The sequence below is a fragment of the Pteropus medius genome, unplaced genomic scaffold (assembly GCF_902729225.1).
Source record: "Pteropus medius unplaced genomic scaffold, Ma_sr-lr_union100, whole genome shotgun sequence".
Classification (NCBI taxonomy): Eukaryota; Metazoa; Chordata; class Mammalia; order Chiroptera; family Pteropodidae; genus Pteropus; species Pteropus medius.
Window position 1 is genome coordinate 7,951,356 of NW_024354503.1, and position 14,422 is coordinate 7,965,777.

Consider the following 14,422-nt stretch of genomic DNA (forward strand, 5'->3'; position numbering starts at 1 on the left):
TCAAACTTCTCTTAATATGCTGTGGCTATCAAACCGATCTACAAAAGCCATAAGATTAGTAATCAACACCTTTATAATACAGGAAAGAAAATAATGAAGCTCAGTGAAATCAAAGTGGTTTGATAATTTATCTCACCTACATCAAAACTGATTTTATAAGGGAAAAATGCTTAAATAAATACTATATACCTATCTAGGAATTTGTAATTTTTCATATGCTTTCACATGTTTTCTTTTTTGGGCTCCACATCTTGTCAGATAAGCAGGTCAGATATAATTAACTTCATTTATTAAAGAAAAAAATTTAGGCTCAGAACCTTGCCTAAGTGAACAAGTTAAAATTAGGATCCAGTACTCCTACACCTCTACTTTATATTTCAGAGACTAAAATATTCACTTCAAAAAGAACTTGATAGAAACATACTGAATTCTAAAATTATGGGTAGACCCCAGAAGCTAAAATAAATTTGTAAACTTTTTCAATGTGATTGTAACATTGTTTTTATTTAGAAAAGCCCAAGGAAATAAATCAGTGACTAACTGTTTAACTTAACTAAATCTTTAACCTTGGTTTACTTATCTGAAATGTGAAGGATTGAAAGCTTTTTTGAAGATATTTATATAAAATTTAAAATTTCCAATATTAGAAACTTAATTGTATCTCAGAGTTAAGAGAGGAGATTCTTTGACTTTTTATTCTTGACAAAATTATTGCTTTTTCAGATTTTATTTATTTATTATAATAAATAATATTATAATATATAAAAAGCAAAAGAGTTGTGGGGAGGGACAATAATTAGAATAATTAGCATGCTGAGCTCTAACAGAATACCCAACATCATTTTAAATGTTTTAATTCCACTGTGCTGTGGCATTTTTCTGAAGCATATTCTGGAGTGATATATTTATTATATAGCTGCATAAAAATAAAATGTATTATTTATAGCATTATAATTTATAAAATTAAAATTTCAGACCTCGGGAGAATCAAGTGCTGAAGCTATAAACTCAAATAACTTATTCTTTTGTTTGTTTTAACTTTCATATATTATTTTTCAATCAATAGAAATTTTTTTTGCATAAAAATAATTGTGTCATCTTTATTCTTTTAACTATTTTTGGTCAGGTGTCGTTAAAACCACAAGTCAAACAGAAAAATGCCTACCAGTTTCCCCAGATAATTTCCTTATTTCCAACAATTTTCAGCATTTCTTCCAGTGTAATTAAGCAGTCTACAGATTTTTCCTGTTCTGAACTTATATTCAGCGTTTAGTTATACAAAAGAACAAAAATCCAGATCGCTGCCTCACATTCTCCCTGGTGCAGAAAAACATGCAAGGGCAGTGATAGAGAGCAATAGATTTAAAGGTTATTGTCTTCCTCCTGTCTGAATCCTGTGCTTTCCTCCTCATGTTGTCTTTCTAAAGAAGATAATGTCAACCTCCTTCATTTTTTTTTACCTTGCTCCACTGTCTTGGTTGTTTTCTCTTCCTTCTTTCCAGGTACAGCTGCAAAGCAGAGATAAGTTTTAAGTAAAAGTTTCTCATGGAAATGCTGCTCCTCCACACACACAAAAAAGCCTTTTCAACACATTCAATGTCAAATGTTTTTTTTAAACAAGTATTTTAAAGTTTTTTCAACATTTCTTACTTCTTTATAATTCAGTTGAAACCTATTTTAAATCTAATCTTATGGAATTAGAGAAGAGAATCACTTGTCTTTCTCTGACTAGTTTTTCCACACTTTTCTACTTTATTCTTTTATACTCTGCTTCAATAAACAAGCTCTACAAAGATTTCCACTTGACAGGACTATGATTAATCAACTTAAATTCCAGGTTATTGCTGAAATCATTTTGTGTCTTATACGTGTCAATTAGATTTTCCTTTAAATTCAGACTTAATATAGCTTAACTAACTGAAAGGATGGTGTAGTCATACTTGAGATTCATTTAAATATTAAATGAAATCATCCCAAATCACAAATAACCAAAAGAGAAATAAGATTATCATTTAAGTGCTGTTTCCTCTGAACTATGTTTTCTCTGAGAGGTATTGGTCTCACTGAAATCTTGACTGTTTACCTATTTATACATTAAAATAGTAGAAATGATTCACACAAAATCAGTGTACCCCGCTGAAATAATTGATTCAAGTAAAGATCTCCAGCAGATATTAACAACTATTAAACAGATGAAGAACTCTAATGGGGAAGTGAATATTGCCATTATACCCAAATATTACCCCAGAGAGTTGCAAGGAGAAAAAAATTCAACTTTAGAACGAAGAAACATGGTTGACATGAACCTAACTCATTGATGAAACTTAGAAACATTCTTACATGATAGGACATCCAGACATTCTGTGCTTCCTCATGATATGTACTATACGATGTATATAGTATCACTTCTGAATTATTCTTGCTAAAACATTAAAAACATATAACTGGAATCTAGTTAAGCCTAAGAATTCACTTAGTTTAATCAAATAAAGGATATAGAGAACGTATTAAATAGTATTCTGAAGAAACAATCAGAGAAATAAAAAATATCAGCAGTGTAAGTGGCCATGATTCTTTTAAAAAGTTAATGTCATAAATGAGAGAGGCGAGAGGGGGAAGGGAGAGAGAGAGAGAGAGAGAGAGAGAGAGAGAGATGCTTTTTTACAGAAAACTTTTAAAATTCACTCATAATAGTTTATCCATGGATTTTTTTGAATTCTTCAAGTAGTTAATTTCATCACTGAGTAATAAGTTTTATTTCTTACTTTTCTATTCTTATACTTATTATTTCTTCTTACCTTATTCCACTGGCTACAATATCCAATATAATGTGTAACAGAAGTTGTGATAGCAGACATCATTGGCTTGTTCTAATTCTCAGGAGGAAATCTTTTCACGTTTTTCCTATTCACTTTATTCTATTATTCAGGTTAATTACATTGATTTTTTTTTTTGAAATTGCATTCCTGAAATAAACGAACTTGATTGCATTTTATCTTTCACATATATTATCAGATTTGATCTGCTCATGTCTATGCCTCTGTGTTCACAAGAGAAGTTAGGCTGTGTGTTTCTTTTTCAGTTCCTGTTAGGTTTGGTATCAAGGTTATTCTAGTTCTATAAAATAAGTGAATGTTTTCTCTTTTTCTATGTCTGAAAGATTTTGTGCAAAATTTGTGTTAAGTTTCCTTAAATGTTTGAAAGAATTCACTGATGAAGCTATCTGGCTAGAATTTTCTTTGGTGAAGAATTATAATTGTGGATTTAGAATATCAATTTAATTAATATTTTCAAATTCATTAAAAAATATTTCTACTTTTATTATTTATAATATCTTCAATTATGCTCATTTTTTTTTCTGATATTGATGTTTGTTTCTTCTCTCTTTTTTCTTGTTTTCAAAAGAGTCTATCAATTTTATCAGTTTTTATAAAGAATCTAATTTTAATTTTGTTTCTTTCCCTATTGTACTATTTAATTTCTATTGTATTTGCTTCTGCTCTTACAGTTTTAATTTCTCTCCCTTCTACTTTCTTTGGGTTTAACATTCTATATTTAAAACATATATATATTGGCTTCCTAGACTTTCAGCCTTTTTTTAATGAATATTTTAAAAGAGCATAAATTTTACTCTAAACATTGTTTAGTTGCATCCCAAATTTCAATGTAGTATCTTCATCATATATTAGCTCAACATATTTACAAAATTCAACTGTCACTTTTTATCTGATCTATGGTATATTTAGAAATGTATTGCTTACATTTCTCACAGCACCTAATATTGTTTCTGACATAGCAAATTATCAATATATATTTGCTTAATGATTAAATGTATTAATTGACAAATGAGATGTTTTGATAATAAATATTTCGAGTTAAGAGAGAAAAGAGCTCAGTTTTGGTGTTAGTAGTTTTCCTGAAAGATTTATGTGTAGCCAGTAAGATGTGAAGAAAGGCAAAAGAGTGAAAAACCCTTAACTGCACCTAGAGGAAAGTAAACAGGGTTAGCTAGAGCAGAGGGTTCCTACAGAAGAGATACAGAATAATCTAAAAATAGAAAATGGGGCCAATTACAGAGGATCTTGAATTTAAAGCTAAGGAGTTAGACTTTATTATGTATGTTTTAGGGAGCTAGTAAGATGCATAGTATATTAGTTTCCTCCATGAATGCTCTTTCTCAAATCAATGTGCAATAAAACACTGAATATTGTAATTATAATAGAGTCCTATGTATATAGTCTTATTCATAATTCTTTTATTTAGAAAACTCATTATAAATATCATATAGGAAATTTATATTTTTCAATTTTTCAATTTTAATCCTCTGAAGAGTAAATGTCTTTTAGAAAATAATTTAAATGTGACTTACACATAAACACTAAGGTTTTTCTTTTCAATGATGATTTCAAAATTCCTTACATTCATATTAAGTAGAGGAGGTTAGTTCCCTAAAGCACTGTTTTCTGTTACTCAAAAAAAGGCTGCTGAAAATGCCAATTATATATACAGAAAAGGAGACATTTTGCATAAAATGATGATCCTTTCATTTATGGTTCTGATGTAAAATTCACCAAGCCTAATTCTATGGAGAGTAAACTTTAGAAATTAAACAGCTCAACTAAGTAAGTGGATTTTCTAACTGCTTGGAATCAAAAGAAGACCTTAATCAATTTACTTTGGGCATGGGAAACAAAAGAAAAAATAAACAAATAGGACTACATAAAACCAAAAAGGTTTTACATAGTAAAGGAAACCATCAATAAAAGAAAAAGACAACTTACTGAATGGGAGAAGATATTGCCAATGACACATTTGATAAGGGGTTAATATCTAAAATTTATAAAGAACTCATACAACTCAATACCACAAAAACAAACAATTCAATTTAAAAATGGGCAGAGGACCTGAATAGGCATCTCTCCAAAGAGGACTAATAAGCATATGAAAAGATGCTCAGGGTCACTAATTAGCAGGAAAATGCAAATTAAAACCACAATGAGCTATGCCTCACACCTGACAGAAGGGCTCTCATCAATAAATCAACAAACAACAAGTGTTGACAAGGTTGTGGAGAAAAGGAAAACTTTGTTCACTGTAGGTGGGATTGCAAATTGGTACAGCCACTATGGAAAACAGTATGGAGTTCCCTCAAAAAATTAAAAATAAAACTACCTTATGATCCAACAATTCCACTTCTGGATATTTATCCAAAAAAAAACCCCAAAGCACTAACTCAAAAAGATATATGCACTCCTACGTTCAATGCAGCACCATTTACAATAGCCAAGATATGGAAGAAAGCTAAGTGCTCATCAATTGACAATGGGATAAAGAAATTGTGGTAGATATATACAATGGAAAACTACTCAGCCATAAAAAATGAAATCCTACCATTTGCCACGAGGTTGGACCTTGAGGGTATTATGCTAAGTGAAATAAATCAGATAGAGAAAGACAAATACCATATGATTCTACATATACATGGAATCTAAGGAACAAAAAAATGAAAACAAAATCATAAACACAGAGAATAAACTGATGATTGCCAGATGGGAGGGGGGTTTTTAGAGCCTGGATGAAAAAGGTGAATGGATTAAGAAGTGCATATTGGTAGTTACAAAACAGTCACGGGATTGTTATGTATAGCATAGGAAATATAGTCAATAATTTATAATGAATAGTATCGTGCCAGGTAGGTACTAGACTAATCAGGGGGGATCACTTCGTAAATGATATAAATGTTTAACCACTATGCTGTACATCTGAAACCAATATAAAGTAATATTAAATGTCAATTGTAATTGAAAAAATAAAGGTAAAAAATATATTCTTTAAAAGTCTCTAATATTCACATAAGTAGTTGTTTCTGACTAGACATGACAAGAAAAATAACTAAAAACTTAATTTTCAAACATTACAATATGTTTCTTAAACTGAAATTTTTCCTAAGTGAGCATTCCAAGGAATACATTTTCTAATTTGATATTATTCTTGCACAAAATGAACACTGTTCATATAATTTTACTTGTTCGAGCCCTAACTACCTAAGGCAGTATATATTGAAGTTGAATGCTCGCCAAATGATCGGGATTCCACTGAGCTTGAGCAGCTATATTTCTTCAGTTTTTCAAAAACGAACTTGCAATTGAACTGCAATGACTAGTTTTAGTTTATGACCCTAAAGGAATAAAACCATTGGCATTAGAACACTGAAGACAAAACCTTGTTAATTTAGATACTATAAATCTTGTGAAAAGTAGGTTGTTTTCATATCAATGACACAGTAAAATCAATAAATAGAGCTCTTCTATAAGCACTAAGCAATACATTACATTAGAAACCTTTGCAGAAATAAGTTTTAGTCATGACATCTTTTTCTTTAAGCTGCCTTTACCTTTTTTAGTTGAGGCAGCACCAATCTCTTCTTTGGCTCGATCGGTTTCTACAAATTCAGATATTAAAAAATGAAAAATGAATATCAGAGATGCCAGGTCAATATAGTATTGTAAGTTAGACAAGACTTAAACTGTCCAAAAGATAAACCATGTGCCATCTGAGAGCAAAGCAAGCAGCCAAGAAAACCAAAATATAATGTGCTTGTATTTTATTTATAACTAATGAACTTCCTTAAATGGTAATGCAGAAACTCTCTTCCAAGATATAACTATGCAGTATTAAAATTTTATGCTCATATAAGTAGTGATCACAAATGACGGTAGCTTATTCCCCAAAATACTCTGGAATATCAATGTATTAGTTTATATTCAAATCCCAAACAATATATGAGTTATGGAGACGAGGACTCTAAAGGTCATTGTTTGTTTAGCCTTTAATTATGGGAATAGCAAGCGGTATTTGATCTCAATCAATTAGCTTTATACTATAAAAGATTAGCCATAGAATAACAGAAAAATTCCATTTGAATATTGCCGAGAGAGAAAAAGAGAGAGACAGACAGAGAGACAGAGACAGAGAAGAATAAAGGGGAGGAGGAGGAAGAGGAGAGGAAGTGAGAGAGAGGAGGGAGAGGAGAGAGAGAGAAACAGAGAAACAGAGACAGAGAGACAGACAGAGACAGAGAGACAGAGACAGAGAGATGGGAGAATTAAAAAGGAAAATAAGAGAGCTGCCTTTAAGACATAATTTGAAATGCTGGTCCTAGTATAAAATGTTGGACCTCAAATCAGGGCTAATTAATGTTAAAGTTTTTGCTCATCCATAGAAAAATAAGAATGAGTTGGTGAATTTTTACCAGCATTTCCTTCCTTCCTCAAACTTCCAACATCCTGCAACACAGAGGCAAGCTGCTGTTGGGAAATTCATAGAGATAACAGAAGCAGACTAGACTACCTCACCCTATCACCACTTCACTAGCACATTCCAGAACTATCTGTCTTCTTTCCAGTTCCAAAGGTATCAGTTCCTATCTAATACTGATTCTTCCATTTTCTCCCTGATTTTCTTCTCCTTTCGCCTAGTCAGTGTTCTTCCAAGTATTGATTCGATCTGTTACTTCATCAGTTTCCCACTTCACGGATGCTCTCACATCAGCTCAGAAACATAATATGTCATGCTTTATAACCTCAGACAACCACATCCTTCACCTCTGTGTGTCCTGTCTCCCCAGGTCAACTCGCTTATCTCTCTGTGGTCCACCACAGCCTCCAAGGAGCTGCTACACTCAATATCACCACTTCCATCTTCTCATTCTCTACTTTTTAAAACTTGGTTAATTGTGAAAAATATGTAAATAAAAGACATAAAGGCATAAGCATATGTGAACATTTTAATGAGTGGCAATAAAAAAATGTTCATCTTTGAAACCCCTTTTTGGCTTAAGAAATACAATATTGTCAAGGTCCTTGAAAACTTTTATTTATCCTATCATCACTGCATGCCTCTCTATCTCAGAATTTCCATTGTCTTAAATTTAGTATTAATTATTTTGTTTTTCTATAAAGTTTTTATGACATGTATTTATCTCTAAACAAAGGTAAGACCATTTTATATAGATACAATTATACTGTTTAGTAGGAACTTTATATATGAAGTATGTTGTTTTATTTTTGGGGATTACAAAAAATGTTGCGATTCAGTGGTAAAATTGTTACACAAGGAGGCCGTTAGACGGGAGACGCTCTAGTGCCTTTGGTAGCCTGTGTAAACAAACCAAATCCAGAGTCAACTAGATTTCTCAAATCTGAGAAAATGGATCTCAAGAACTACAACAATAGCTACATAACTAAATTTTCCCAAATGAGGCAATTTATGTTATCGACAATCAAATAATTGCTTTGCTTCCTCATCTTCTCTATAAAAGCCTTTCTAGCACATGCCCGGGGAGTGCCCTTAAATATTTATTCAGGTTTTTGCTGCCCTGTTTGCTCAAATCACTGTTTGCTCAAATACACTGTAACTTTTTACAGAAGTCACATTTCTGTGAGTAACTGTAGTTGATTTATTTAATTGCTGTATACTATTCTACTCTTTATGTATTCTACAAATTATATATTCATTCTCTTGCCAATAGACACTAGGTAATGTCCAATTTTGTGTTATAAATAATGTTGCTATGAACATTCCTGTACATGACTCCTTCTGCAATGGTGCAAGGACTTTGTTATAAGTAAAATGGCTGTGATAGAATGTGTTCATGTTTTACTTCTCTAAATAAAAGCAAAATTTTTTTCCTAAAAATTTTAGCTTCATACCAACAGTGTATTTAAGTTTCTATTGCTTCATATCATCACTATTATCAGAATAATCATTTTTCCCCATCCTTGGTCAATCTAATATGTGTAAAATAGTATCTTATTCCATTAATATTAAAAAACTGAACATCTTTTGAAATGTTTATAGGCCATTTGTGCTTTTTTTTTTATCCTTGCTTATATCTTTTAAACATTTTTTTTTTTGCCCATTGTTCAATCAAGTTCTTTATCTTGTAGTATTCTTACTTTTTGAGTAATTTGTTTTTTGCTATTCATCTCTAGTTACTTATATGTGCTACAAATATTTTTTCCAAGTTTGTAACTTAAACTTTATCTCTCTTTGTGGTGTGTATGGATTAATCGAAGTTCTTAATTTTAATGTAATAAGATATATTAGCCTTTATTTTGTGGTTTCAATTTGTATATATAATTTTTAAACCCTCTCATGCTTCAAGAAAATATATAAATGTATATTCCTAAACTTTTTTTTTACTTAATGCATTGTTTTGTCTTTACCAATTAAGTCCCTGAACCATATGGAATTGATATTTTGAAATTGTATGAAATAGGAATACATTTTTTTGGGTAATGAATAACATCTACTTTAGTAACATCTAACAATAATCTATTGATTCTCTAGCTGTCTGAAATGGTTGCTCACTCTTATATGAGATTTTTGCTCAAGAGGGATCTGTTTTAGGTCATTTTTTTTCCTGTTCTATTGGAAAACTTGTTTAGATCTAGACCAATACCATTCTACCCTTTTAAAACACAATATCTGGAGATTATTTTATTCCTAAGACTTGGAACACATTATACTGATCTCAGTAGTTATACTTTATAGAGCTATTTTTTTGTATTTATTATTATACTTTCCTAATACTAAAATTTACTCCTGATTTCCCATTTGAAATCCTCTCCTCCTCCTTCCTCTTGACCTATGCCTGACTTGGATCTTTTTGAATGGCTCTGATGAATATTCTTGAGCTTGGAACCATGGCATTTTCCAATCTGGGGCTGTCGCCCAGGATACCAAGTTTGGCTTTATACATAGGATTAAACAAGAACCCTATCTTGCTCTACTGCTTAAGTCAGTCTCAGGTCTCTCACATTCTATTTTTCCTGGTACTGAAACCTCCCAAATCATCAACCTGACAGTGTTTCTGTACTATTTTGAGTTCATGCTTTCATTATTATCTGTGATTTGGGTAGCAATTATATAATTTATTATCCAAACTGAGCAAGTAAAAAGAAATACTATTAATAATTATTATGGAATAATATGAGTAAACCAAGACTGTCCTAAGGGACTGACATACATGGTCATATTTGTCATGCCATCTGTGGTCTCGACACACTCCATTTGATAGTAGGTCTACTGATTCGGGCCCATAGATCTTTTCCCCCACTAATTTTCATGGCACAGTATTTAAACTGAGTCCAAAAAGCCATATTACTTTTCTAACAAATATAAATTTTCCCCCAAATTTTTCTACTGTTATATAACTGGATAAATTCAAAGGGACTTTATTTTTAAAGTCTACATACTGACTTCTCCCAGATGATCCTAACATGTAGATCAAAACATAGACTTTGATTCACACGTTTAGATATTGAAATGTAGTTAAGCTGATGAACATAGGCTCGGTGGCTGAGCAGGCCACAAAATCTACTGTAGTGCTAAAATACAGAGATGAAAAATGCCTGACGATAGCCACTTTATATAAATTTAGGCCCACAATAAAAATGACTATACTTTGGCCCTGATCTCATCCTTGGTGCCTTCATTGCTCAAAATTCAAACTGACCACTGGCTGGTTGAATGTGCACATGAAATACACGATCAGAGCCTCTGGTCCTTGATACAAAATGAAGCGATGCATCTCAGTGCTTCCCAAGGTCTTAAGGAACACTGATCCTTGAAGTCGTCTATGTGAAAAAGAGGGTGAGGTTGTCAAATATATTAGCTAAGCATTGCCTGCTACATTCCCTCTGGAAGATTTACGAAGGACAATGTGAAATATCTGAGATGCCCTGGAGTCTAAAAATCTCCTTGTTTGGTCCTCTTCCTGCTTGGAAATGACTAATTATAGTCTCGACTGCTATGTCGCTATCCAATGCATGCAGAAATGGGTGCGGAGGACTGAAGGGAGGAGAATCAGGTGCGTTGAGGTATTTTTGTATGTACTATGATAAAGGAATTTGTGTTGACTTTAAGAAATTGTAAATCGAGGTTTTTCATCCCTGTTTGGTCCAAGCCACTCTTCCTCCATCCACATAATCTCTGGCACATAATTTTACATGCGAAAGCACTAAGGCTTCCCCTCTCTTAGAGTTAAATCATTGAATTTGAAAGGTTTCCCCCTGTTTATTTTCAAGTTTATAGTACCTTGAGAACCTCCGCCCTGAATTAATAATAGTCCCCAAGGTTTTCTGCATCCACCAGTATTTTTTTTTTTTTGGTAGTGATTTTGGTTTCCTCAGGACCTAGAGTAAATAATTTCACACTACAAACTCAATCTATATTCTAGTTATTTCCTTTAAGTCCATGCTAATAACAAGTTACTTTTTACTGTCCACGGACTTGCTTTAACCCAATCTCACCTATCTTTTTTAATTTAATACTATGGAATTGTATCATATAGACACTTAATGAATGTTAATTAAACTATACAACTCAACCTCTCATTTGTTTTCACAGTTTAAAATGATGTAAATTGATATCCCGAGTATTAATGTTATATATACAAAACTGTGCACCACAGTAGATGGGTGATTTAAGAAATTTTAAGAGTATTTTGTAATGATATGCAATTTTCATCTTAGGTATTAAATTTACAAATAGCCCACCATATATAGTGGCTATGTAAAAATATTTCTGTTGTATGGTTTCAAAGCCAAAAAAACAAGTCTCAGTTAGGGAAATCGTTGGTTACATTTTATGAATTATCGCTAATTAATTTTTATATTGAGGGATAATTCTCAGTCTAAGTCCATATCTGTCAACCACACAGCTAGTTGAATATTAACTTTTTAAACTTTTATATTGAGTCTAAGATGACTTGGCAACCTAATTAACTAATTTTCTACAAAAGATGCTGATTTTTCAGAGCTTGGTTTAATAGTGTGTTTGTTACATAGACAACAGAATTTATAAGAATTTTTAAATTACAAATAAACATTTTTATCTATATATTATGTTTTTAATGATAAAAATGTTCATTTTCAGAGTAATTTTCAATCTAAAGTTCTTTATTAATGTTGCAAAATTATCAATTTTTATATATTTTCTTGATTATACATTTCTACAGAGTATTAGTATACTAAAGATTCCATAATATAGAGTTCCAATCAGATTTATATTTAAATAAAATTTATATTCAACTAAAATTAAAATTATGTTAAACCTATCTTTCAAAGCCTACCATGTCTATATGAACATTTCCATCTGTAATTTTTTAAAAGATATTTTGAAGAAGCTACTCGATATTATATTTCCAAATTTTCTCTGATACATTCACTGTCTCAAAAACTTAGCACTAAATCAAACATGAATTTGTTTTATGTAACAGCACTATCATTAATACTTAAGGAGTTCTAATCCAAAAGAAAAATACGAATATATTACAACAGGCATATAACTGTGGTTTAACAATAAATCCTATATTCAAAGCTTAGTCTATTTTTTCTAAAATGCAATATATGTAACTATGCCAAAATAATTTTTAATCACAATATGTTAGGTACTTTATTGAATTGAGAAATACTGACAGAAAAAAATCAGCATTTCTCCTTAAGTATATCAAAAACTAATGTTGATATAAATGCCATGGAATATGTAATTATCAGTCAATATTTATAATCCAAGGACATAACCCTTAAAAAGAAATTGTGACATTATAATAGTAGTAGTTAGTGAAATTATTGGAGACTTCATTTATTTAAGACACAATGACTTTCACGGGTAGACAAATTATGTTGCCTAGTGGTTTGATCAAGAGATTAATCATTAGGAAAATTAAGTCCGATGTGCTTAAGAGACTGAAAAGATCATTTAACCTTCTGTGAAATGGGAAACAGAAATAGAAACAACTCAAAAAGGGGTTATGATCTGGACAAATAAACATTTAGAAATGAAAAATCTCTAAATATATTTTAATAAGATAGAATTCACAGAAAATACAAAGTTGAATAACTAGGTATGTTATTTCAACACAACAAATAATAATAATAAAAAACATTTTGTAAGCCAGCCTTAAAAATTAGCATTAGCATTGTCTATAGCAGAAAACTTAAATGAGTAAGCTACTGAGATATGCTTTTCTCGGTTATTTATTTATTTTTTTTAAGTCTTATTCAACGTACTTGCTTTTACTTGTTTTTCACTTGGTGCTGTTAAAGACAAGAAAAAATAAAGTCTGAATTAATTATAACTCAACTTATCTCTCTCTAACAGTCTTAAGGTTATTTTTACTTTTAAAAAGACTGTATTATAACCTTGGAAACTAAAGAAAAAAGTAGGTCTGGAGAAGCAAAAATATAACACAGTGCCATTTTCTTTGATATGCTTTATATATATGTCATGAACAATAGATTTTTTTTAATATTCATATACTTTATCCCAACACAAAATGCTCATTTCACAACTCAGTTTTCTATTCCAAATTATCTAAGAATCCAATTGTTTTTTTTTTATATACAAGCCAATGAATTTTTCTTAAAGTCTATAAAATGATATGTAAAGAATAAAGTGAACTGATGAATTATCCAATGGTTTCAATTTGTAAAATAAAGCTGATTATCGTTAAGCTGCCACAGTATCATCACACCTTGAAATGAGAAGATAATGACTTAAAGCCATTTAAATTATTGTGTTTGTCGGGTTCAATACTAGAAAATAATGTTTAGCTACTAAAACTCTTAAAACTGATAACAGCCAGAATCATTCTATTATCTCTCCAGTTTATATGTTTCTATGTTGAATGCTTATTTTAGCTTTCTGCATATGTGCATACGTGAGAATATGTGTTATGGCCCACTTGTGCATACAGTCTATTCTCTGTAAGATATATAAAACCATTCCTTCCCAAAGGGTAAGTGATATGAATGTTAATGTGAAGTGGTGAAAGATGCTATTATTTCAATCATAAATTATTTGAAAGTAATTCAGATTTAATTTTTTAAAAGTGAATATCCTATTTAGTATTTCTCTTTCCATTCAATCAACCACTATCAAGTATCTACTATATACCTTGACATTAAAATAGGCACTCTTGGAATAAAGATATCAAAAACAATTCTTATCTCCTAATCTCTGACTATTTAAAGTAAAAAAAAAAAAAGTAATATGATTATAATATTATATTAAGTGCTTTTATGAAATAAAAAAAGTAATGCTATGAGAACTACTTAGAGAGACACCTAAATGGATTTGAGATGTCTGTGGAAGTTTTACAATTTGGAAGAAGAATGACAAATATGGTTTAAAACCTGTGGTAGACTATGGTCTGGGTCAGGGGTAAGAGTATAGTTGAGCTATATTTAAATGGTTAGTTACATAATATTGAGTAAATGCTATTTCCATTTAACTACAATAAAATAGAAGGAATGACTTATTAACATAATATAAAGCTATGCTCACTTCTACCTCACACCTTTTAGAATGGCTACTATCAATAAGACAAGAAATAACAGATGTTGGAGAGGATGAG

General features: G+C 30.9%; 1 protein-coding gene across 3 annotated transcripts in view; it reads right to left on the minus strand.

Moving 5' to 3' along the window:
- Positions 1 to 1,272: 1,272 nt before the first annotated feature.
- TRDN (triadin) overlaps positions 1,273 to 14,422 on the minus strand; it is a 226,506-nt gene continuing 213,356 nt past the window's right edge. For all 3 annotated transcript variants that reach the window (XM_039854431.1, XM_039854433.1, XM_039854432.1), the window contains 3 exons: positions 13,077 to 13,103; positions 6,395 to 6,442; positions 1,273 to 1,508 (listed from right to left, as the gene is read on the minus strand). In XM_039854431.1, the coding sequence (XP_039710365.1) occupies positions 1,447 to 1,508; positions 6,395 to 6,442; positions 13,077 to 13,103 (137 nt within the window). In that variant the 3' untranslated portion in view covers positions 1,273 to 1,446. The remainder of the gene's footprint in view (positions 1,509 to 6,394; positions 6,443 to 13,076; positions 13,104 to 14,422) is intronic.